Genomic DNA, 26,134 nt, shown 5'->3' on the forward strand with positions numbered 1-26,134 from the left:
GTTATAATTTAGCGCATTATCATATTAAAGCAATATCAAGCTACCGTTTATGAAAATAACAATTTCTCATTTCTAATCATGAATTATTTCTTTTTTGAAAAAAATTAAAATTATTTTATCTTTTGAAAACATACGGGACGAAAGGAAGTCGATAATTCTAGAAGGTCAAACTTACTGAAACCTAAACAGGACAAAAACTATGTCTATTTCTTCGTCTCATTACTTGTGGATGGGCATTTTATGCAAGCTTGTCAATTTACCAGGATTTAACCTTGGAACAGATACAGTATATTCTATCTTTTTTACAACTGGAAATTTTGCCACATCGAATATTAGGCAATTAGTATATGCCACATGACAACGAGCTAATCGCACAATTGGTTTCCTCCGTTAGAAAAGTAAATTACAATGCAATTCTTATCATATCACTCTTCTCTCTATGTTTTCTTTTATTGTTGTTTATAGATTTTCTTCCTCACAAAATGAATTTCGAATGCAATTAAAACGTTCGACAAAATTTAGTTTAACGATTAATTGCTCTCTTTGAAGGCGCGCCAAATAAGAAAAAATAACTCATCTTGTGATTAAAATTCTAAATCCTTACTAATTTGGTAATTATTGATATTCATGACGTAATCTTTTATACGGAAACACATGAAAAACACCGGGCGTTTGCCACCCATTGCATTGTTTGAATTCAAAACTGGTGGCAAAAGCCCGGTGTTTTTCGGATGTTTCCGTATAAAAGATTACGTCATGCATATCAATAATTTCTTGATGTAAATACTGTAGAAAATGCGGACAATAATAATATTTACGCAACTCGTCGTGGTATATTCTCAATGGTATCCGGGAAAAGAAAACCAGTTCTCCACGACCACAGATCCCACAGTATATGCTTCAAAACCTGTCCCTGCAAAATCAGCAATCCAATGTGTTTTGAAATGTCAACGAAAACTAAGGGCGAGTTATTTTGTGGAAAATACCAATCAATGTTTTTGTGTTTTGAGTGAAAATGACAAGTTGGTTTTGAGCTCTATTGGAAATTTAAATGGCATGTTTTATGGAATAAATCCTCATCAGGTAAATTTTTTTAATAAGAACAAACTAAGAACAACAGGCCTCGATGGTCAAAATATTAAAAACAAGTTGAGAACATTTTAAGGCTTTATCGACTCTAAACACAATTTCTCAGGAAATTGCACAAAAAGACTCACAAAATTGTCAAATTAAGAACATTAGAACATTAGAACAATTTAGGTATAAAAACTTAAAAAGTTAAGAACATCCGAAGGCTTCTGAAATTTTGAGAAAAGAAACACTTAATCAACTGATAAGAGAGGTACAGAGGTACACTGTTTCACTAGATATCCTCTATTTCAAATACCTTAACGGGGAGAGACTTAGTCGGTTCCCCGACTGGGAAAGCTTCGCTACTTTTGTGAAAAATTTTTTTAACAACTCCCGTCGTCACAAATTCCTTTGACCAGAGAAATATATGCCATAACTAATAACAATATAATGCTTAAAACTCGAAATTTCCTTAACTCGAACAAATTTGTGTTCCCCGTACCTGCTCGAATTATGGAGAATCCACTGTATTGATTTTTATCACTTTTTAGAAATGCATTGCAAAGACGTGCGAAGAAGTGAAATCAATTTGTCCGGAATGCGAATCCGATTTTTATAACCTGGAAATTATGAGTAAAGAAACGAAGAAGTTTTGTGATTTTGATTTCAAAACACCGTTGGGTAAGTATCTCGATATAATAATTTTTTATTTCAATGCCAATTATGAGGCGGTTTATCTAACAGATCCTGCATTACTAAGAAAATATAAAAAGAACGACAATTTTCATAATGAACGACAAATTTTGCCGTCTACAACCCCGACCGGAATTGACTGCAACACCCCTACAGATTCATTCCTCTTTGTTTCTCACGGGAATTAACTACATGTGGTTTAAAAGAAGGACAAATTACGCATGCGTGTTATCAATGCAGAAATTGTCAGCCGAACTCACTGTATAATCCAGTCAATCTTTCCTTAATTTGAAATTAAACTTAAATCTCTCAAGTTTGAAAATCACGGATCACTTGAAATTTAAATCATATTTAGTAAAACATAATACACCTTTTCGACCGTAGTCGCGCGTTACCTTATCGGCCCTTTTTACACCGGCCCCTATTCCGCCACAGCCTAATTTGGGGCTTATGCCAATTAGGGCAGTAAATAACGCCAAAACTTGTAAAAATCACTATTCAGGCTTCAAAACAGTAAGTATAGATTAAAATTTACATTAAAATGTCATCTTTCAGTATTAAACTGTTGAAAATTCCATTGAAAATCATTGATTTTCGTGAAGTTTTGGATATAGAGTAAAAAAATGGATAGTTTTCATCCTCTAATCATGCCTAAAATCCTTTAAATTGAGAAAAAATGGTCAAAAATTAACGCCGCTTTTAGGTAACAATTGCAAAATCTTGGCCCTTTCTACGCCGCCTTTTTAACACCGGCCCTTATTACGCCACGAGCCCAAAAATAACGCCAATAAGGGCCGGCGTAAAAAGGGCCGATAAGGTATTAAATTGTCCCTCTAAACTCGATCCAATCCTTTTTGAAACATTTTTTTATTGTATATAAATTAAAGGAAGAAATTTTGGCGGAAAGAAAATTTGGCGGATTTGGCAGATTTGGCCAGAATCCGCCAAATTAAGTTCCCGCCAAAATTTCTTTCTTCCGCCATTCGCCACATTAAATTCCCGCCAAATTAAACTTTTTGAAAATAAGATCTCTTTTAAGGTGTTTTTGCTTTTTTTGCTGTTTTTACGCCATTTTAAGGATAAAATTTTCAGCAAACGCCAAATTAAATTCCCGTCAAATTTAGTTTTTTCGTCCATCCGCCAAATTAAATTCCATCTAAAAAACTTTTTCGGCCATCCGCCAAATTAAATTCCCGCCAAATTTTTTTTCTTTAAGGTAGGTGCGAAAAAAGGACTGGGACGGTTTTAGTGTGGGATAAAGCGGACAAAAAAATGCCAACGCGGCTACGTTCGGAAAAGTGTATACTAGATGTAATGTGATGTTCTGGTTATCAATAATTTTCTAATTTTCTTTTATAGATAAATGCGTTTCAGTGTGTGCAAAAGGTTGTCCAACCGATCTCGACTTAAAAAAGGTATATGTGAATTTACTGTTTCCTATAAAAATACTGAAGGTTCTTAAATTTCAAAAGTAGATCCTGATTTTAACTAATACTCCGAAAGCGGATTGGCTGCCGCCAAAACTAAAGCTCTAAAGAGAGCGGAAAGATTTCTCATCGGAGAAGAATGGTAGTCGACCTTTGATGTGACAAAGTCGTGTTCAGCTTTCATACCCTTAAACATATTACAGCTCGACCCGACAATCTCCCAAAGCGAGACCAAAGGTCAAGGCCTCCCGCTGCAAAATCCGTTTCGCAGTCTGGCAAATTCCGTGATTTAAACCCTCCAAATGTTGAAAAATTTCCCGACCTTTAAATCTTAAGCGTTTCGGTAGAAAACTTCTCTACATCGACAGTAATTCTACGGATTTCGACCTCCTACAAGAAAAATAATTTAATTTGTTGTTCTACGGGCAGATCGTTAGCAAAATATGGGTCGGTCGGTCGGTAAAATAAAAATAAATTTTTCATTTATCAGGGTTGTTAAAGTACCGAAAATGTTTTCCAAAAAATATCTGGTTCAAAAATTCACTTTTTTTATCTTCGATGAAGATCATGATAAAATCTTAGTGTATGGAATGCTTGATTTTCTAAATTTTTCAATTTCTTGAATTAATTTTCAGCTTTATTCAAATTTGATTCTTACAAATAACTAGTGTGTAAAATATATTGTAGTGGAAATTCAATATTTTTTTTTTTTTTTGATTTTAGCAAAAATAGGGTCGGTCGGGCCCGTAGAACAACAAATTAAATTGGTCTCGCCCATACAAGAAAAATAATTTCTTCAAATTAAAATCAACAAATATAAAAATCGACCCAAATTAAGTGGTCTGATCTAAAGTTTTAACCATCGCTTCACTCTTTTCATTTTGAAGGGCTGTAATATGAAGTTGAGTTGTTCGCATGGTTGCAAAATGAGAGAACTTGGTCTGGGAGTTTCTGATTGTAAACAACGTTGTGAGTCAGACGCCAATCCTAGTTGCATTGTGGGAGTAAACGGATACACATTTACCTTGTGTTATCAATGCAATCGAATGATTTGTAATCCAAAAGAATCACCAACAATTGACGAATGCAAAACAGGTTGCTCGAATTATTAAAGACGGGGGTTAATGGTGAGCAGTATTATTGCAGTGCTTAACAAAGACAAAACATTATTAAAATCCCGCGAATGTCGTTAAACTAAAGGTTTTGTTTTTTAATTAATAAGAGTAATATCGTTTGCTTACTTATCAATTTTAATTCACAAGCTTTTTCACATTGGATTGACACGGATGTAGCAAGATTGGTCAAAAAAGAGCAAAAGAAAAACAGTTTTTGCTTCTATCAGCACAATAGGCCGACACTGTCCTGATATGAAATATGTGTCTGATATGAAACGGGAACAATTATGTAAAAACAAAACCTTTAAGATGTGGGTTACTATGATAAAAATATTTTTGCAGAGATAACACGGATAAATTTAAAGGTGAAAAAATCTGGTTCATTCAAGTAAGATTTATCGAAGGTTGTGGAGATCATATTTTCCGACTAATTAAAAGGGAATGTGAGACAAAAATAGAAACCACCAAAAAAATTCACAAGGATAAACTTTCACGAATTGAGTTTTATGCAAGAATAAATTTCGGAATTCGTAGATTTTTGTTTTTGTTTTTATCTCATATTCTACAAAGTAGGCGAAAATAAATTCCGGAAACAGTACGTTTTTTTTTTTTTCGCCTAACTGAAGGAAATTGGCACCCAAGTGCCAATAGAAGGAAGACAATGTGATATGAAGTGATTGGAATTGTAATATCACATTTGAAATGTTACCTATGATTTATCTTATGATTTTTAAATTATTACTTAATAATATTGTGATGTTTTTGTCTTATTTCCATTTTCTAGATTAATATTTGTATTTTTTTCATATTTCACGAAAGATTTGTGACCTTGAGAACGGTTATAAGTTATTCAACGTCACACTCAAACGGATTTTTCCTTAAAATTTTAATATCGTTTGTGGCTTTAGTGGCTATTAGATTATAACTTTTGTACTAATACGAAAAAAAACCGGGCGTTTGCCACCAGTTTTATTGTTTAAATTCAAAACAGTTGGCAAACGGCCGGTGTTTTTCGGGTGTTTCCGTATAAAAGATTACGTCATGAATATCAAGAATATGGCATATTTGTGAAAGGTTTTCAAGCATTGGTGGGGGTGATTGGAAATTCACAGATAAAATGACCTAAAAATGACAATAATAGTTGCCGAGTTTCATGATAGTGATATTCTTAATAAATAGTAAGTTTTTGGGCCAATTTTATCATGGTAAAAAAGACAGAGTTCATGGTTTTCAACCAAGCTCATTCAGTTTCAATAAAATCCCGAACAAACCAAGACATCAAAGCTGTTCAAAAATTCACCTACTTTGGCAGTAACATTTCCTTTACGGAATGAGGTATGGAAATCAGACTAGCAAAAGCCTGGTCAGCCCTCAACAAATTGGACAAAATATATCTAACTTATAAGCAAAGTTTTATAAAGGAATTTCTTCAGAGCAACAATCGAGTTAGTTCTTCTATATGGTGCAACCTCGTGCACCCTGACTAACACCCTCGAGAAGATGCTGGATGGCGCGTATACGAGAATGCTTCGACTGTATACGGAGACCTTCCACCAATAAGCCAAACATTGAATGAGAATGGGTGCATTAGCTTTTGAATGAGAAACTTGTATAATTCGAACAAACTTGTGTTCCCCGTGCGTGTTCGAGTTATAGAGACTTCAAAACTTGTATGAAACTGCAAAGGACTAAAATTTTGGAAAAGTTTTATCTAATGTTATTTTAACCAAGTGATTCTTTTATCGACCTACCCGGTCAAAATAAAAAAAATAAAAAAACACGAAAAGCGGCAGTTTCCAGCATATTTCCGGTTGTACAGACCGGAAAACGAAAATTGATTTTGAAACATCGATGGCAGTACTAAAACGCATTTATTTACAAAAAATGAGGAAAAACCAATAATAGAATCTCAAGAAAATCCCATTAACCCCTTTTTTCCAGGACATTCCGGATCTGGAGACCGGATTTTTTTTTGGAAATCGGGCTTTGTCAAATTCAAGGGTGACTACAAATCTTTTTGAAAAAAAATCCAAATTAAAAAATAAAGATCAATAATATGAATGAATAATATGGGCAACCACACTAATTTACCACTTGATGAAAACAAAAAACTACACATCAAAAATAATGCTAAGAATATCACCATCATGGAATCTTGCTACTCAACAAGCTAAGAATGCCATTTTTAGAGCATTTTCAATTATAAATTGTCAATTACCCCCAAGTAAGGCACACTCCTTTCACAGAAATGCTATTTTATGCTTGAGACATATGTATTAAATGTTAAATCTAGCCTGAATTGGGATACTAAACTAAGAATGCTGTAAGAATATTCCAGGATGATTTTCCCTAAAAAGTTAAGAATATCCATGATGAAATGGATTTACACCATTCTTATATAAAAAAGCGTGTATGTAACCATGGTCAACGTTCGCTTGTCTTTGACATTAATACTAAATAAGTAAAGGTCTGTTTCGGTATAGACAAAAATTATTGATGAATTTTTTGAATCAATTTATTTATAATTTCTTTTCATCTTTTGAGAGGGGGCAACTAGCAACTTTTTCATTGAAGAGAAGGTTTTTGAGTGTTTCAGTTTTCAGCTTTTTTTTGGTGAAAAATCAAGGGGTGCCAGACCTTTTAATGAGTGAAAAAAAAAACAGCTCTGAAGAAACAACGATCTGCCATTTTTATTATTGGCGAAACTAATACAACTGTGTAATTCATGATATGCACCATTGCAATTTCTTCCATGGAGCCAACAGCTGATTGGTTGCAAGTGACGTATTGACTGATTTTACATCACTTATTAGAACCATTCAACTATTGGGTCCGTGATGTAATGTCAGAAGACATTGCAGTGGTGCATATCACGAATAGATCTTATCAGAGTTTTTGATTTTTCTTAAAGAGCGATGCATTGTGGGATTGTTTCGGGGTATTACAATAGAAATTACTTAGGAATTCCTCGATGGAATTTTATTGTAATACCCCCAAAACAATCCCACAATGCATCGCTGTTTTAGAAAAATCAAAAACTCGGATAAGGTCTATTGAAAGAGTGATGATTTTACAGATAAAAAAAATGTGGTATTTTCTATTGCTAACAAAAGTTGCATTCGTGTATTCTCAATGGTACTTGGGCGAAGAAAAACAACAAACAACAACAAATATTGATGTAGAGGATGCTTCAAAACCTGTCCCTACAAAATCAGCAATCCAATGTATTTTGAAATGTCAACGAAGACTAAGGGCGAGTTATTTTGTGGAAAATACCAATCAATGCTTTTGTGTTTTGAGTAAAAATGACAAGTTGGTTTCCAATGAAAATGGAACTTTGAATGGCACTTTTTATGAACAGAGTGACTTGGAGGTATAGTTATTTTATCTTAAGTCAGGCCGATCTAATTAAAAATATAGGGGAATTTGATGAAAATAGAGAAATGAGTTCACGTATTGTGAAACGGCCAGCTAGAGTGATTAATTCTATTATCTATTAACTTTTTTCGCAAAAATCAATCTCCTCGCAAAAATCTATCCAATTGGGTAGCAACATAAGAAAAAAATTGATACTTTAACGGTGGTGCTCTGTTTGTGTGGGACTCCGAAGATGACGTTCATTAGATTTAGAACGCCATGGCTCCGAGCCGTTCAAAGATAAAGAGTCACTTTCTTTAGCGACCAAATTCTCATTTTTGTCTAGAAATGCGTTGCAAAGACGTGCGAAGAAGTGAAAACAATTTGCCCAGAATGCGAACCCGATTTTTATAATCTGGAAATTAATGGAGAACAAACAAAGAAGTTTTGTGATTTCGATTTCAGAACACCAGAGGGTAAGAAGTGTCTTAGCTTGCAGAAAAAGAGTGAACTAAAAATTTTCGTTTACACGTTTTTTTTTATTAGAACCCAGTTTATAAGAACATTGAGGCTGAAATTCGTCAAAAAATTAAGAACATCGTAAGAACATGCCCAGCCTCAGTTTGGAAAAAAATGACAAGAAACTACAATTTTTTTCTCTTTTCAAGCAGTTTTAACCCAACTTAGGCATGGATTTTCTAAACTCGAGAGTCAAATATTGTCCAAATTGTACCAATTTTAAGTGCTCTTTAGTTTGCATGATATTATCAATTTAGAGTAGTCTGAAAAATTAAGAACGCATTTAAGAACATTTTAGGCTGGAAATTGCCAAAAAAATAAGCACATCCAGGCTCAGCCAAATTTTAGATGTTCTAATAAAAAAAAAACGTGTACCTTTGTATCTGATATCTGATTTTCTCCTTTTTTTCCCGGACACCCTAGTATATATTAAACTAGCCGTATCGCTCTGTTGGGAGTTCAATATTATCATGGCACCACGCCCCCAAAAAAAGGGATGGATGTAGAAAGTTTTAAAGCTCAAAATGTCTGATATTTTTATTTTCGAACCCATCCGAAATTTTAAACTTTTCAAGCATTGAGCCTGAAAAAGTTCTTAAATTGTTCTTACTTCCACCGTATTGCGAGTATTTTGGGTGTTATAGAATATGAAAACCCTTAAAATGTTTATAACTTGTTCTTAATATTTTGACCATCGAAGCTTCATGTTCTTACATACACGTTTTTTTATGAGGAACCTTTACTTGGTTCCAAGCCTGAAGTTCCTTATTACTTAGACTTAGCTGTTAAGATTGGATTTAATAAGCATGTAACTTATGTATAAGTATAACAATTGACTACAGCACAGAAAAAGACGTTCGTTGAATGTTGTTTCGTCAATATTTTTTTATATTTTTGTTTAGGTTTTTGTAAATGTGTGCAACTTCAAGTATAAATTCTCTGTTCCTTAACTTGTTTTCTTTTTCTCCGCCTGAGCATTTCCTTAACAATTCCTTATTTTTAGGATCATTTTCAGCCTCAAGTTCTTTAGAAACGTGTTCCTTGTAAAAAAGACGTGTAGTCTGTTCTTATAGAAAAAGGTGTGTATTAAGAAAGCAATGATGGTTCGGATATGTTACTTTATAGAAAAATTATCATCGTGTTTGGATGTCTGTGCGCAAACATGTTCGAGCGACGCCTACCGTACTGATAAGGTAAGATGTCTTCACTGTATTTCATGTGAAAAGAACAACGCATTTTAATAGCAGGAAAAAATATACCATTATAAAAATAGTTAGTTGCACAGAAATTTTTCAAAATATTTTTGTGCATTTTATGATGATGATGAGGTCTAATTTCATTAAAAAAGGGGAATGCAGTGGGATTCCAAAGGGTAGTCAAATCTCCATCCATCCTTTAACGACCGATGACGAAATATCTTGTCATTGTCGCGTTCCATGCATGACGAGATATCTCGTATGCGGATACTGTCCCAAGTATACCAAAAAAGTCCAGCTACCAAAGCAAAATATCAAAAATTGCAAAAAAAAGGTATTGCTTATTTTAATCATGCTGATATGAGTCTTTTTTATAATTTTCCCGACCATTTTCTCGATGTTATTTTATCCCTGACAATTTTTTTAATATAAATACCCTTTTATTAACAGCGACTCTTTCCCCAAAATTCCATGTTTTTTGTTCTTGTCTCGCAGTCGGGAACCCCTAAAGTACTTTCTGCCGAATTATTTCGTCATTCAGTCTTTTTTGCACGGCTCGCGAAAAACCGCGATATTTTACCAGCCCACCTGCGAAGAAAGGCTCTGTATTTTTTTGAGCAGTTACTTCAAAAGGCCAAGGTATTTCAAGCACGGAAAAATGAAAGACGCAGTCGTTAGAGGATTAAAAATATCTATATTCAACGGAGGTAATTATTTCAAAATAAACAGAAAATCAAAAAACCAGTAACATTTGAAATACTTATTTTTTCAAGGGTTGTGCTCAAGTGTATCATTGTCCACATGGTTGTAAAATGAGAGAACTTGGATTAGCCGATCTCGAATGTAAATCGAATTGTCAACGAACTATCAATTCAGGGTGCAGCACTATTGTCAATGGTTGGGTTTTTAATTTATGTTCATCATGTGGGCGCGATGGCTGCTCATCTAATATGCCCGCAATCACCGAATGTGAAACCGGTTGCACTAGCTTTTAGAATCAATCCACCTATTTTTTTTTTTCTGTAAGAACAAATTGACTTTTTGGCGTGGATTAGGAACTTTTAATATTGTTCTTATTAAAAACATTATAATAATAAAACAAAGGTACTCTCGGGTATCTAATAGACGGGGGTTTGGAATAAGTAGGGGGGTTGGAACAGATTAATAAGAGGGGGGGTTGGAATAGGAATGTCCTGGGTGGAAAATTTTCGAAAAATTAATTAGCGGCCCCCGGCTATCAGGTACCCGAGAGTATATGAGCGCTTCCGATCGGCATATAAGTGTCCGATCCATCATTATGTGCCCCCCCATGCAGACATTTTCTTTCTACAAATACTAAACCTCCAAAGCTCGGGAAAATTTCAACATCCGAAAGGTTTATTTTGCGAGGGGATTGTCGGTTCTAGCTGCATTTCTTCAGTATTTACGGATTAGAGCGGTTTAGCACAAAAGGGGATGCAGAATATTAAAACGCGACAACCATTTCTCTTCGATGCAAAATTGGCCATCTCCTTTAGAGTTTTAGCGGGGCGGCCGAAAATTCGCCATAGGGATATCACGTAGTTCAACTAACATTAATTGGAAGTTACGTACGTTGGTCGAGGGACAAAGTAATGAGCCATTCCGGGACTAGGCAAACAGTAGACTAGTGGAGTCTGCTTCTGATTAAACTTTGCTTTCTGATGATTTTGATGGCGCCGCTGAGTCCAGTGAAGTAGACTAGAGGATATCGCCATCTTGAATTTTTTCACTTTCGTTTTCAAAAATTATATGCAAAAAATCAAAACAATAAAATGTTTTCTAAAATTCCATCAAAGTTTAGGAAACTATAATAAAATAAAAACAAGAAAATACCTCCAAATTGGTCTATTGGTCATGGTTTTCTGTTCGTTTTTCTTCAAAAAAAGGACTGGATCTAGTGGTACGGATACCTTGGTACCTACCACCTCGAGCAAAGCAAAAAAATGGAGCCTGCCAAGTTACACCAGACCACTTATCAGCGCCATCCAGTCTATCAAAAACCCCGGGCTAGGCAAACAGTAGAAACATGTTTTTTTTTCACGGCGACATGCTTAATGATGGGTGTAAGACAAAGTGCGTAAGATGAAAATTTCAACAAATGATTTGAATATATTTAATTTATGAATGCACGACACATTGAATAAGTAAATAAAGTATTGTTTTTTCTTATATAAAAACATATAAAAAAGGACTATCATGATGGGAAAATCCCTCATTTAACCCACATTTTATTAGGCTTAACGGTAATCTCTGCCACTAGCTTGATCGGGAAGATTCTTCCGAATTGGAAAGAAACTTATCGAACGGTAAGAGTAATAAGCAAGAATTTTGTAGAATATTATCTGCGCCCCCTTTGGGAAGATTCTGTCTCAGCGGGAGGTTGAAACTTTTTCACAAATGACAAATTCCTATCTAAAATGTTGAAAAAAAGATGGCCTTATTATCTACAAATAAAAAAGTTAAATTCTTAAGTCGTTCTTAATATTTTGGCCATTGAAGGCTTTTTATGTTCTTAGCTTGTACTTATAAAAAAAACGTGTATATGTTATGTATTATACACCTTTTCGACCGTAGCCGCTTATTTCCGCGCGGGCACTTTTTGTTATGAATTTAAAAGATTTGAAAATATATATATAAAACACGTGAAACTTACTGTGCTTTTTTCTTTCCTTGCGTATTTCCTCTCTAGCAACTTTCTTTGCTTTTGTCCAGTTTTGAGCTGCTCTTTCCTGCTGATGATGATTGAAAAAGAGAAGGCTTAGTATTATAGGTTGGTATTCATGAGTTAGTTCATCTAATGTTTCCAGCTCATCCAAATAGAGACTTGTACGCATGCGTAATTTTGAGTTCTTTTAAACCACATGTAGTTAATTCCCGTGACAAACAAAGAGGATTGAATCATAAAAGAGAAGGCTTTCAGTCGGCGTTGTGGACAGTCGGTGGTAACACAACATAGGCGGTAGGTAAAAATGCGCACTTTAGTACTGTGGAAGGTTAGAGGGATGTAAACATTGTCAATTTTTGTCTTTCCTTTTCCCAGTCGACACTACTAAACGATGTATTGAAGGTTAGTATTGGTGAATCAGCAAAATATCAAGATGATAAATCCTTTTTTTGCTCAGAATTTTATGCTCTGTACGACGATATCAATTATTTTCGTTTTTTTTATACGACTTTTAAAAGTCGTCAAATTTTCACTCATTTTTGGGGTTGAGAGTTTCGCTTTAAGGTATAATTCGCGGCCCCCTCTCAAGAAAGTTTCAAATTCCTGTTGACTTTCGAACCCATCACATGATGTTGAGTCCCACCAAAGATGTTACGGATTCTAAGGGTTGACCCCCTACTATATGATTCAGAAGTTCGATAACATCGAAGGGCTCCAGCAATTCATAAAAAATATTTCTAATGTGTAAGAGTTTTAAAAGTGAGCAGTGGAATTTATTGAGATATTTGTTTTTTACCTTTTTAACCTCTTTGCCCTCTTCTTGCTTTGCTTGTTCAGCTTTTTCAGCCTCGAGTCTCGCTTGTTCAGCTTTCTCAGCATCGAGTCTCGCTTGTTCAGCTTGCTCAGCATCGAGTCTCGCTTGTTCAGCTTGCTCAGCATCGATTCTCGCTTGTTCAGCTTTCTCAGCCTCGAGTCTGGCTTGTTCAGCTTGCTCAGCCTCGAGATTCGCCTGTTCAGCTTTCCCAGCCTCGAGTTTCGCTTGTTTGGCTTGCTCAGTCTCGAGTCTGGCTTGTTCAGCTTTTTCCGTCTCGAGTCTGGCTTGTTCAGCTTGCTCAGCCTCGAGTTTCGCTTGTTCAGCTTGCTCAGTCTCGAGTCTGGCTTGTTCAGCCTTTTCCGTCTCGAGTCTCGCTTGTTCAGCTTGTTCAGCTTCGAGTCTGGCTTGTTCAGCTTCTTCAGCCTCTAGTCTCGATTGTTCAGCTTGCTCAGCCTCAAGTCTTGATTGTTCAGCTTTCTGCCTTTCTTCCTCTTCCATTTTAGCTAAAAGGTAAAAAGGACAATGCTTCAAGTTTTGATATTCAAACTAAATATTTCGGTAGCAAATTTGTTGTTGTTTTTTTTCTTTTTAAGGAGTTGTTGCTCTTTGCAGGAAAGGGTGGTTGGCAGTGAACAAAGGGTAAATTTTCTCTAATCTATAATTTAAGTAAGAATCTCGGAAATATGCTATTAAATGCTTTTAAAAAACAACAACAAATCGCTCAAATTCAAAGTTCGCAACTAATTTTGCTAAAGGGTTTACATAGGTGAGAGGGGGTGACCCAAACCAACTTTAGGAGCTTGAAAATTCCTGAAGGGCTCCGGTCATTATCCCTTAATCAAAGAAATCATTGGAAATACCTTTTTGAGCCTTCAGCGCTTCTTCTTCCTCTAATAACCTTTTCTTTTCATTGAGTAATTTTTCTTGTTTCTTCTTTTCCAACATTTCTTTGAATTTCACATCCTCCTCGTCCATTTCTCGTTTCATCTTTTCTTCTGTAGAAAAAAGATATTACAAATGTGTCAAAAAAGAATCAGGTCAAGCTATGTACATGCTAAATGGACCTACCTGAAGGCTAATGTAATAATAAGATAAAATAAAAAAGAAAACAAGTGATACTTTTATGGACCTACCTGGTTATGCATTTAACACATATATGATTGATATCTACGTGAGCATGACCATTAAACAATCATTCAGAACACAAATAGCGACGATCTATTAAAATTATTCGTTTGTTTCTTATAAAAAAAACGTTTAGAAACCAAAATTTCATGCTCTTGAAATATTCTTTCATATTCAAGACTTTGTGAGCAAAAAAACATTCTCATCAAAAAATTGAGTAATTTGGCTAAGAACATTGATGTATGCTTAGTAATAGTCATTCTTATAGATAAACATGCGTTTTTTGAGCCAACAAAATTTTTTTGAAAAAATCTACTTGAGCCATCGTTTACCTACTTTCATGCAAATAGTTATGCATCTTTGTGCAAAAAATCATAAAGAATCAAAGAGGCAATCTCGAGAAAAGCTAATACCTAAGTAATTGATAATGTGCTTATAAATAAATATCGAATTTGGCCAGTTTTTCTATTAAAAAACACGCCAAGCAACCAAAATTTCGTGTCTAAACAAACACATTCTTCAAAAGTAAGCCCTCATGAGCAAAAAAACATCTATCTTATAGAAAAATTGAGTAATTTAACTAAGAATATTGATGGTATGCTTATTAATAGTGATTCTTATAGATAAACAATCAGGCTCCGTCACATTCGAGGGTTTATAGTTACACATCTTTGTGCAAAAAATCTGAAAAACTAATGAGCCAATCACGAGGAAAGCTAATAGCAAACGAACGGACGAACGAACGGACAAAGGTTAATTTATAGGACCTCCACCCCACTGGGGTAGGTCCAATAAAAGAAATGGCCACAATAGTAAGAAAATGCAAAATAAAAATCAGAAAAGTAGGGCAGTTTCGGCCCAAATTTGCCCAAATTGTTTTCTTCTCTAAAATGGGGATCCGTCACATTTTGAGTTTCACCATTTTGCATCATTGTACACAAATTGGTAAACTAATAATAAGCAAATCACGAGAAAAGCTGGTAACAAATAGGAACAAACAGACGGCCATACAGACGGGCGAACGGGAATGATTTACTTCATAGGACCCCTGGGGTATATAAAAGTATTGGTGGATGGACAACCTTTCTTTCAACAAATTGCTGTTTTACAAGTAGTTTACAAGAGCTTTTTAGTCAGGCAGATATTTGAGAAAACAAAGGTGAAATTCCACACTGTATTGTTTGGTACCATTAAAAGCCAAATTATACGTAGAATAACATGGTCAGAGCCTCACGATGAGGCCCTTGGTGAAAACTAAAAAGACCTGACGAGTATTTTTTTACCCTAAACCAGGTTCGCTTCCGAGCACTGCACTGATAATCAACAGCACAGCTAACCTTTCAAAGCTATACACCTATCAACACTTGAATGAATTATTTACAATGATTGTGGTTGTAAAGAAAAATGTTGGTAAATCTCCCTATCCCTTTTTACAATAGCATACCGTGGCGAATCTAAAAATAGACATTAATTTTTCTGTTTGACTTACCGAAATTCAATCTCATCACCCTTTGAGCTAATATCACTAAAGCAAGTTGCACGCGAATTACACTCAATTACAAATAAAAAGTTATAACTTTCACGGTCAAATAGAGAAGTAATAATTATGACGTTTGCATATAACGAAGCGCTATTACTATTAGATATTGAGGCATAAGTATTTATCGAGTGTTTTAATTGATAGATAGCACTTTTCAATGTGTTTTGTGACAAAACGAACAATAGGTGAAATATCCCTGAAAAATTGGCCTAAAAACCAAGGAGGCCTCTTAGAAAAACGGGCAATCCCTCTTATCGTGATGGGGGTATATATGGAATATTTATATGAGCAAGTGTGGACAATAGAAATATTTTTAGGAACCTAAAAGCAGAAACAAAGTAATTTTGATCTACAGCCAGCAAGATTTTTAAGCAAGCCAACTACAAATTAAATTGGGTCAACAAACGAAAAATTACCTTGTCTTTTAGCTTCTTCTGCTTCTCTGGCTTTTCTTTCGTTTTCTTTCCTCAGAAACTCCAACTCTAAAAAAAAAAAATATGTTGAATAGTCACCTGGGAAAACAATCCTACAAATAATCAGACAGTTGAATACTGTTTCACGTTTTGCTTTAGCCTAGAATGATAAAAGGCACTTTAGAAATGCAAAGAAAAGGGCTGATTGAAGCAAGGCCCAAACGAAACACGCTTTGGCCTTTTAAAGAGAAAGGATTTCGCTTCATAAGTGGGCGCTATTGATTCAAGGGCATTGTTGCAACCACCTTTGGTGAGCCTGAATGGAAAGTCTTGTTCTTTCAAGGCCTACAATCTAGTTTGAATCGTAGTAGAAAATTTCAACTGGATAGATGTATGGGGTACTACACCTGACTACACAAATATTAAAGACCTAACTAGCTTAATTTTGCCATTCCAAAAGTCCATTAAAAGAAAAAACAACAAAGTGAGCAAAATCTTTTCGATAAAAAAATCATCTTCAGTGCTCTATATACAAGTAATTTTTTGTGAAAATGATCACTTGTATAAAGCTGAAGATGATTTTTTATCGAAAAGCTTAATTGCTCAATTTTGAAATAAAACTTTGAAATTTTTTCTTTTACTGTAATTAGTTAACTAGCTTAGGTTCTCAAAAAAACAAACTAACCTCTTTTTTCTTTGTCATTTTCAATCATCAACTCGTCTATCCATTCATATGTTGGGATATTACACAAATCAACTTCAATTTCTTCAAAAGATACATCAGAATGAACAATCGGTCTGGAATTCATCAACTTTTCAAATCTGAATTTTGAAAAGAATTCACCGTGCACCATTTGGAATAAAAACATAGCATCTTTACGCGGTATAGCACCTTTACGTTGACGATCTAGCATTGCAAATTCCCATTGCAAGTCTTGGGCAAGGTAAAATCTGAAAATTAAATAAAAAACATGTTTTGGCCTATAGTAAATAAAGGAAATACATTACCTGATTTCCATTATATTTCTAGTATGTCTTAAGAAAAGCAGAACAGAATTGATTATAAAATAAAAATCCCCATTATCACTGTTGGAGAAATTTGTGTTGCCAAATATCTTTAAAGTATCTCGTGCCCTAACATTTGTTTCCCTTTAATTTCCCTAGGTTTTGTTGTCTTTTTTCTCGCAAGCGACCGTAATGCAGTGGTAGAGCATCCGGCTACGGTTCGCAAGGTTGTGGGTTCAACCCTTAGCCGGGTCATACCAAAGATTCCCAAAATGGTAATTGATGCCTCTCTACTTGATGCTCAGTTATTAAGTAAGAGAAGGATCAAGGGTAAGTGGAGCAATCCAGGGAGGAAGAGTAGCACCCTCTCCTACCTTCGGGTAGATAGCTATCGACCATAAAGTCATTTTACAATGATTCATCTAAATTATTATTATACCAAAATTTGGAATCCCTACAAAGCACCTTCTTCTACCTGATTTCACGGTGTCATTGCTGGAGTTTTTAATTTATACAACATGACATACCCCCAGAGGGTGTCAGTCGAACGAATCAAACGCCAAAGCAATTGAACACGATCAAACCCAATCAAATAACTGTAATTCAATTGTCAAACACAGTAGAGTTTTAATAAAATAGTATCTAGGATTTGCCAATCAATTGCTTCCATTACATTCGATTGTATTCGATTATGTTCAATAACGTTCTGATTCAATTATATTCACGGTTGTACACTGTGCTCGCTCTCCTCTGATTTTCAGATGGGGTATTGGCGGCTGCCCACATTAAGGCTTTAACCCTATTCATACTAGGCTTTTAGGGGCGGTTCAAAATTAGGAGGGCTGTTCCTGTACCAGCCCTTAACTTTTGATCTAGTTGGTCTTTTTGGATGAAATTTGGCACACTAGATCGTTGTCATATAAAGTAAGCTTTGACAAAAAATTTTTTTGATATGACGTCACTCATCATGCCCAAAGTGAGCAAAAACCCAAAATTTCCTTTGTTCTTATAAATAGCTCTTGTATTCTAACAAAAGCTTTTAAGAAAACGTTCTATGAGTCTAAAATGCTTATTCTATAAAATATTCAATAAATCACGGTTTAAAATGTGTCAATTTTACTGTCAGAAATGTCATGATGCTCAAGGTGTGAAAATTGTTAGATGTCAAATCTTTTTATATTGAAGCTAAGGAATTTGCAGAAAATTTCATGCCAAAAGCTTTATTATTTCAGGAGCTATTAACATTAGTTTCGCCCCCAAACAGAAACAGCCTCTCCCCTAGTACGAATAGGGTTAAAAGGAGTGGGTCAATCTAGTTGCAATCAAACTTATCGAACATAATTGTATTTGAACTATAATCAAACATAATCGAAGATCAATCAAATGTAATTGGTAATCAATTGAACCAATCAAATGTTATTTGAGCGCAATCAAATACAATAGAATATTACCCAGGAATTGGCCATTCAATTGAGATTCAATTGCATTTGAGAATCAAATAGCAATCATTCGATCGCATTTGCTTACATTCAATTAGCTTGATCGAAAGTTTCGTTCGAGTTGTTTGATTGACACCGTCTGGATATCCTGCTGATTTCAGAGCAAAAGGTCTATTTAGAAATCAGGCCTACATCCAGCTACAGCCAGTTAGCCACACTAGGAAAACAAAGGTTTCAGAAATAACAATTTGAAACAACAAGGGTGAAAATTACCTGAATCAAGTTGAAGATCCCAAGACAATTAAGAAAAAAATCGAAAGCTTGAAACAAAACATAATGACCAATTACTAACGTGCAACATCCAGCTTACAAACCAACCAAAATTTGTTATTCAATTATCAAAATAGAGCCTCGATTGTAAGGCCTTGATTACACACTAAATTAAAAATAATTCTGTACATGTAAATGGGTCGGTGTATGAGCTCTGGCAAAATTATTTATATTTATTATTATTATTATATTCATTTTTTCATGGCCTGTCAAGACTTTTTAATATCTTTTACTTTGGTAAAGCAATCAATCTCAAATAAAAAGTATCTTGACAAAGAATAGATAAGCTTTAAATTCCTAAAAAATTATATTAAAGGTCCAACATTTCAGCCATTTTAAGGCAAATCCAACTTTTGTTCTTGCTGGTGGTTCGTGGAAACTTATCCTGTCCATGTGTAAACATTCCTGTATGTTTCTGATGTAGTTGACTACCGGTTGTCAAACCGGGATAAGACGGGGTACTGCAATAAAAAGTTATGCAAGAGAAACCATCATTTCCAGCTCAAACATGATTTTCTCTGCCAATAACTTTTGATAGAATCGTTCCCCTAATTTCCCCTTTTCAGTAGGTCTTCCTCTATCTTATGTGCTTCAAAAAAACAAAAACATTGCCCTAAAAGTTAAGTCTCACGAAGCCCCAGCTAATACATTAAAGGAAGAAATTTTAGCGGGAATCTAATTTAGCGGATTTGGTCAAAATTCACCAAATTAAGTTCCCGCCAAATTTAATTTTTTCCGTCATACACCAAATTAAATTCCTGCCAAATTTAAATTGCTATATTTATTCCCCCAAATTTGTGCTATTTCAGGCTTTAAAACAGGTTTTTCCTTTTTTAATGGCGTTTTTTGGACAAAAATGTCCTTCATCCGCCAAATTAAATTCCTACCAAATTGAATTTTCAAGGTAACCTCCAAATTAAATTCCCTCTAAAAAACTTTTTCCTCCATCTGGCAAATAAAATTTCTTCTTTTAACGTAATATAACCCCCTGGTTGAATCTTTGTATTCTTATCCTAAAAATATAACGGAACGACCATTCTATGGAAATCGCTGTCACGTGACTTTTTCTACCGCGTGATACAAATGCGCATTTTCATTGGATGTTGGAAATTTATTTGTCACGTGACAAGAAGTTCCGACTTCACATTAAAAAATAAATAAAATGGCGGAAGGACGTTTTTCGATGATTATGGAAATAATTCAGTTGATTTAAAGGTTTTAATTATCTCTTTTTCTTTTGCCATCCATGTGTACTAAAAGATTTTATAATGTTTGGGGAACTCAAATATCTAAAAGTTTTTCTATTTTTCATGGAAAAAATGAGCTATTAAGGTAATTTCTTTGCTTAAGGCATGAAGGTAATAAAGATATAGATGGAGAGAAAACGTCTCGGTAATGATCTAAATGGTCGTTGAAATCTTTTATAAATCTATTCAAAGCGGCTTTTCTTTGATGTACCATCATTGGAAGCAAAAAACTTCAATTTATAACTTTATAAGAACAGAAAGAGACTGTTTGGTTGATTTTAAAAAACTTAATTTTGCCGAAAATCCTTGTTAAAATGCGATTCGAAATAGTTTCAACTGATGTAAGACTAAAAGAGTATATTTGTTTCATAAGGACACACTTTTGGGCTGGCATTTTGTTAAGATTGAGAGTTGCATCACATTATCATTAAAAGTTTCTTATCTTAAAATCTTCACGTCTAAGTGGGCAGCTGTTTTCATACTCTGACAAAATGATCGATACAAGGTTCCTAATCGTAACACGTAATTCTTTTTTAAATCTTTATGGCTTTATGGGCAGCTTCCCCTAGCAGTTTAGAGTATTGTGCTTATTATGTGAAGTTTCTTTCAATTTTTCATGACAAGGCTATTATTTCAATATACTTGTTAAAAATGTCATGTCTTTTCATAATATTCCCACGAGTATACCCAAAATTAATCATCTTATTCCCAAAACAACCAAACAGCTGTTTGTTTCCAATGATAAATCAGAATAGAACAAAATACATTGACTCTCCATCTATCTATATTACCTCAATGCTTAAGGTTTGTTTTTTCTTCCTGAATTTTCATCTTTAATCTTTATTATTATATAAGATTGGATATTTTATTATATATAATGGTTTTTTCAGGGTTTATTCTAGAACTATTTGGGAGTAGAGAGCTTTTTACAGATCTTAAAAAGGTTTACTAATTCTTTAAATATCAGTACAGTCAAGTATCAATTTTGAGGTATTAAGAAAATCGCTATTTTTGATGAATTTTTGCCGTAATCGCTTTCGTTTTTAACATAAGGTCTTAGCAACGGGTACCCCGGGCATAGTTACGGGGCATTGAGAAAAAATCCTACCATAGAATTTCATAAAGATTCACACCATCATATTCTGCATTACAAAATACACCTGTTCTATGTTGGGTTTTTTTCTTGGTGTTTGAAGGCTTAATTATCGCCATACAAAGTAAATAAAACCCCCTGGAAATCTTGAGGTTTTGATAAGCAAAATACTTACATACTATTGTTTACTTTTCTGGTATTCGTCCAATCAGAATTCACGCTCAGAAACTTTCTACCAATCAAAATTCAATCGTGGCGCGGGAGATGATCCAATTAAAATCCTGAAGCTAAAGACTTACAGCCTATCAGATTCGCGTAACACGAAAGGGAAAGTGAAAGTTAAGGCGGAAAATATTCTTTTTTCGATGTGATTTGCATATATTTGAGCAGAAAGAAACGCTAATTTGTCAAAGATTAGTTTAAAACCACTGTATTTTTTGTTGAGTTTCGCCTAAATTTATTGTAAAAATACACATTTCAACATTAATCTTAAAATCTCTTTTATCAACGTCAAAAGGAAAATAAGCGGGCGGAACCGCCCTCGTAATTCAATCCCGGAATTGAAAAAACCTGGAGAAAAACCTGGAGAAAACCTTTTCCGTACATATGATCTCAGGGTTCGATTTATTAATTTAATGAGCTTTGCAATTATTCCGAGCGAAGCAAGGTAAATTGAAGGAGCGCCGCAGGCGAAATTCTTTTCACTGTTTGTGAAGCCTTTTGAGTATTTTGCGATGTTGTCTGGGAGAAAATGCGAAAGTATCTTCAATGCATTTCTCTAGAAAAGCAAAGTAAGACTTAGACTGTTGTGCGAGATTGTAGAAAAAGCGAAGTAGCGAGTTGATAAAGCAATAGATAAACGAATGAATGAAGCTGCGAGGTAGCGAGTTCATAAATCCACCAGCAGCGCAGAAATTAAATTGTGTATCAAAGATTATTGCTGCGGCACGTGTGTCTGATTTCGAAAAGCGTGTGTCAATGTTCGATCGAAGAAATACGTTTTCATCAATGTCTAAACTTTTGACTATACAGTATCCAGTGAAGTCAAGTTTGAAAATATTCTGTATTATAAAAATGGTTTAAAGCAGTCAAAACGCAATTTACCTTACCTCATGAGTTTGTCTTTGTAAAGCTATAAATAATGTAACAAACCTTTGTCATGCTGTCTAATTAAAAAAACCTCCAATCACTACTTCTCTGCCATCTTGTTTCACTTTAAATGGGCGTGCACCCCACTGCATTGCTTGAAATAATAAAATTGAACAGCAGAAAACGAAAAGTTTTTTCAGGCCCTGAGATAGTGCTGGTCGTTTTTTAGGGGTATTTATGCGAAATTTATTATCTTTGTTTTGGTACCGCGATTGAGATGTTGTATATTGTCAAAGGCATTATTTTTCAGGGCGGAAGGCTGCGTTTCATTAAAAAGGGCTGTCGATGGGCATAAACTTATTAATTTCGGTCGCCGTACAGTTAGGGAAACCATCCAGGATCCTGCCATTCTATCAGCCAACAAAAACTGAATGACACTTGTAAACTTAAGTTTCTTACCATTTTCCATCGGAAACAATCGAAAACATCACTGCTTCTCAAAGCCGGAGACCAAAGCAAATGATCTTTCTTGATGAGGGCGCCCTTTTGGATCCATTGTTAACTCATTTAAAATGGTGGACAGAGTTGCGGAATGACGAAGGCGCCCACTGCTTCGAGGGTGGTAACGCCAAAACGCCCAATATAACCAGCCAACAGAAGGCGAGTTTGTTGCCGTGCGATTTACGTCATACACTCCACCGTAGCGAAAGCGCGAACAACATTTCACAATTATAAGAATATCTTATGTTTAATTCTATTTAACTTTGAGAGCTTCATGGAAGATGAAGAAGTAGAAAGATGAAAAATGCGCGGGTTAATTTTTTTTAAATAGGTGTGTTCTATCATTGTTGAAAGTTGAAGAAATTTCTACCGACGCATAATTTTTTTACAGCCAATTAAAGGCACAGTCTGCTTATAATTACTATGTTTGCTATATCATCTAGGCAAAAAACGGTAAAAAAAGACACAAACTCAATTTTTTTGTGAGTGTGGTTATGATTTTTTTGATTGTGGCCGCGTACAGGAACTTGCCAAATATTCCTAACTGCCGTAATCTTGTCAAAATCATTTTCGGAACAGTTCGAAAGAAAAGATGGCGGACGTTGGCGGTGGTTTGTAGATGCTGCCCTTGGCCTTGGAATCTTGCACTTTCCCAGACCCAATCAATCGAACTTGTCGAACCAATCGAACAATCGAACTAATCGAACCCCATCGAACGATTAAAATTCGATTAAAATAATTAATCAAACCTAATCGAACACTCACAATTTTTGAAGCAATAGCAGTTCGATTAGTTCGGTCAGTAAAAAGTGCGATTAGTTTGATGATATTAAGGGAAAAATCAATTTCATAATTTGAAGATAAAACCTTATGTTTTCGCTTCTTTGACATGTTTAAGAACAAACTGCTTTTGAAAAAATGAATTTAAGTAATTACATCATGAGTAATTAAGGAATGGCATTGTAGCATGGACCTTAATAAAACGTCAAAACGACGCTATTCATATATATACTTTTCACAAAAAAAAGCCTAATCTCCTTGGGGAAATCATTTTATTGTTTCAAACTTTTTTTAAGTGAATGACAAATAACTTCTTTATTTAGATTTTTTCGGAAAAATTTTCTATTTGGCTACATCCCAAGTTATAGCTGTTTTTGTATGGAAATTTAGTGGAGAAAATTGCCAAAAATGAGGTTTTTTGGAGATTTAAAGGAAAGACACTTCCACAAAAATCTTCCGAAATTGTATTTTTAGATACTAAAGAGATACATCACCTGAACCAAAAAAAACTCCAAAATGTTTGATTTTTACCGAGATTAGGGCTTTGAAAGGTGAAATACTCTTCTTAGAAAAACTCTTCGTTTTCTTCTTCATTTAATTTTTCATCTCAATTTTTCGATTTTTTTTTAATTCTAAAAAGGTAGGTTTAACAGGACATATAAAAAAGTTATACATTAATCTTTTTAAAATGCAGAAATTGCCATTTAAAAGTTGGTGTAAAATCGAAAAATGTCCAGAGCCCTTAAATCCTCATTATCTTTCCCCGCTTGCAAAAACTTTGTCCTGGCACGCGATTGACATTTCGACAGTTCCCGGACTTAACAGCTTGATGTTTATTGTACCCGGATATTTGTATATTTGGAATAAAGTCCGTAGCCCCTCTGTTGCGATTTAGCGCGCGGCCGAGTGGTGGAATACTACGCCCCAACAAACCGCCTCTGGCGCTAAAAGGATACAGGAAAAGTATGTAATCCGTTATCGGAAGTAATTTCCCGATTTACATTCCAAATTTGGCTTTGAAAAGAAACTAATATAACGACCCACGGCATGGCCTCTTGATTAATCCTTTTTAAAAATGCGCGTAAATTGTAAATACATGGCTCGAACATGGTCCAAACAAAATGTTCGGGCCAATTCAATAATACTTTTTTGTGGCCCGAGCATGGTCCGAACAGGCCTGAACATGTTCGGGCCATGCCGTGGGTCGTCTAATATACGGTGTGGCGGAGCAGCACAAACTTGTCGAACAAAGTTGGTTCATCGAACTGATCGAACCGAGACCCATTGATCCAACTTAATCGAACACTCACAATCTTTTAAAAAATCTTAGAGTTTCATTAATTTTTTTAATCAAACTTTAATCGTTCGATGGAGTTCGATTAGTTCGATTGTTCGATTATATTGGTTCGACAAGTTCGATTGATCCTGGCTTTCTACCCTTGGTAAAAAGCATTTCTGCCCCTGAGGGCACTGATACAATTTTTTCTGCCCCTGCCCTTCGGAAAAGGAAAGGTGCTGCCCCCGAGATCTTGACAAAATCTGCCATGATCTGAAAACTGGCGTACTGTACAGTATTCTTGATGTTTTGTGAGAAAATATATGGCTTTTTTCTAAAAAACTGAGGGTTATACCTTCTTTCCATTTCTTTCAAGACATCTATTACTTCTTCTTTGTCGCATAGTGGTGGACAGGCACAAATATATTCAACTGATGCTTTGATTTGCGGGAGGTTGAGGGTAACATTTCGGATATCGCGATATATTTCTTGCAGCTGATTTGGCAGAAGTCCCAGTTCATCTTCAGTGTTGTAGCTATTGTAAACATAATCTAAGATAGCCTCTCTCTCATTCATATGCATAAACACAGCCATAACATTGTTGTTTTTTCCTTTTAAATTCAATCAAACATCAAATCAAATATCCAGCAATATCCAAATTCTCGAGATTTTTTGGTTCAAAAAGTCTTTGTATAGTCGGGTTCAACCAAGTGAGTCCGTCATTTTCAGATCAGAGCTTCCCAAAAGTATTCCGATAATTGTACCATGCCAACTACGAAATAATGTAGTATATATAAGTTGAGCACGACTGTTTTCCCACATTTCACTTTCGAATTCTCATCTGTGATTGCTCTTTCGGTCTTTCCTTGGTTTCACTTGCCTACAAAAATCTGTCGGTCTCTCTTTATGTAAAATGATTGTTAGGGTTTGGCCACAGTGAATATAGCAACCCAGAAATTTATACCTTGTAGTATTCCGTAGATTCCGTTTACCCCCGTGCCTAAATCTAGTAAGGACATAGATATATTATAGAGACACAAGGGAAAATTTCTTGGTCCTCTTGGTACTTCTCTAGCCATATGCAGGCTTACAAAAGGACCCAGGAGAGGGGGCACTCGATTGAAAATCGACCGTACGTGCGGCCCGAAATTAAACCTTTGAAATCTGACCTTACATTGAAGAGAAAATTAAGCGAAAACGCCGGAAAAAGCGATCTTTACGGTGCATTTTCTTGAAAAATTTTGACTATTTTTAGGCAAAATATGGTCAGATTTTTAAAAATTTAGACTGTTATAGTACACTTTAGGAAGGGGAGGGGACGCACGTACGGTAGGTCGTTTACCTTGAGTGGCAATCCCCCAGGCAATAAAATAAGATTCACATATAAAAATTCATTCGGCATTCGCTGAGGTAAGACG

At 35.0% G+C, this 26,134-nt stretch overlaps 3 protein-coding genes across 4 annotated transcripts in view; 2 read left to right on the forward strand and 1 right to left on the reverse strand.

Moving 5' to 3' along the window:
- Positions 1-25,743, reverse strand: part of LOC136803108 (uncharacterized abhydrolase domain-containing protein DDB_G0269086-like) — a 32,783-nt gene extending 7,040 nt beyond the window's left edge. Inside the window, exons 1-6 of one of the 2 annotated variants that reach the window (XM_067059858.1) lie at positions 25,072-25,743; positions 16,642-16,907; positions 15,960-16,025; positions 13,739-13,873; positions 12,861-13,381; positions 12,053-12,131 (exon numbers count right to left, since the gene is read on the reverse strand). In XM_067059858.1, the coding sequence (XP_066915959.1) occupies positions 12,053-12,131; positions 12,861-13,381; positions 13,739-13,873; positions 15,960-16,025; positions 16,642-16,907; positions 25,072-25,310 (1,306 nt within the window). In that variant the 5' untranslated portion in view covers positions 25,311-25,743. The remainder of the gene's footprint in view (positions 1-12,052; positions 12,132-12,860; positions 13,382-13,738; positions 13,874-15,959; positions 16,026-16,641; positions 16,908-25,071) is intronic. The other variant, XM_067059859.1, reaches the window with a different exon arrangement.
- LOC136803110 (uncharacterized) lies at positions 717-4,735 on the forward strand. The gene is made up of 4 exons (XM_067059861.1): positions 717-1,083; positions 1,623-1,752; positions 3,124-3,179; positions 4,079-4,735. Exons 1-4 carry the CDS (start codon positions 796-798, stop codon positions 4,301-4,303), a joined length of 699 nt encoding a protein of 232 aa, XP_066915962.1. The 5' UTR covers positions 717-795; the 3' UTR covers positions 4,304-4,735.
- On the forward strand, positions 7,290-10,549 carry LOC136803109 (uncharacterized). The gene is made up of 4 exons (XM_067059860.1): positions 7,290-7,679; positions 8,010-8,139; positions 9,308-9,375; positions 10,152-10,549. The coding sequence occupies exons 1-4, from the start codon at positions 7,371-7,373 to the stop codon at positions 10,371-10,373; spliced, it is 729 nt and encodes a 242-aa protein (XP_066915961.1). The 5' UTR covers positions 7,290-7,370; the 3' UTR covers positions 10,374-10,549.
- Positions 25,744-26,134: the final 391 nt, after the last annotated feature.

This window comes from Clytia hemisphaerica, unplaced genomic scaffold (genome assembly GCF_902728285.1).
Source record: "Clytia hemisphaerica strain Z4C2 unplaced genomic scaffold, Clytia hemisphaerica genome assembly, whole genome shotgun sequence".
Lineage (NCBI taxonomy): Eukaryota > Metazoa > Cnidaria > Hydrozoa > Leptothecata > Clytiidae > Clytia > Clytia hemisphaerica.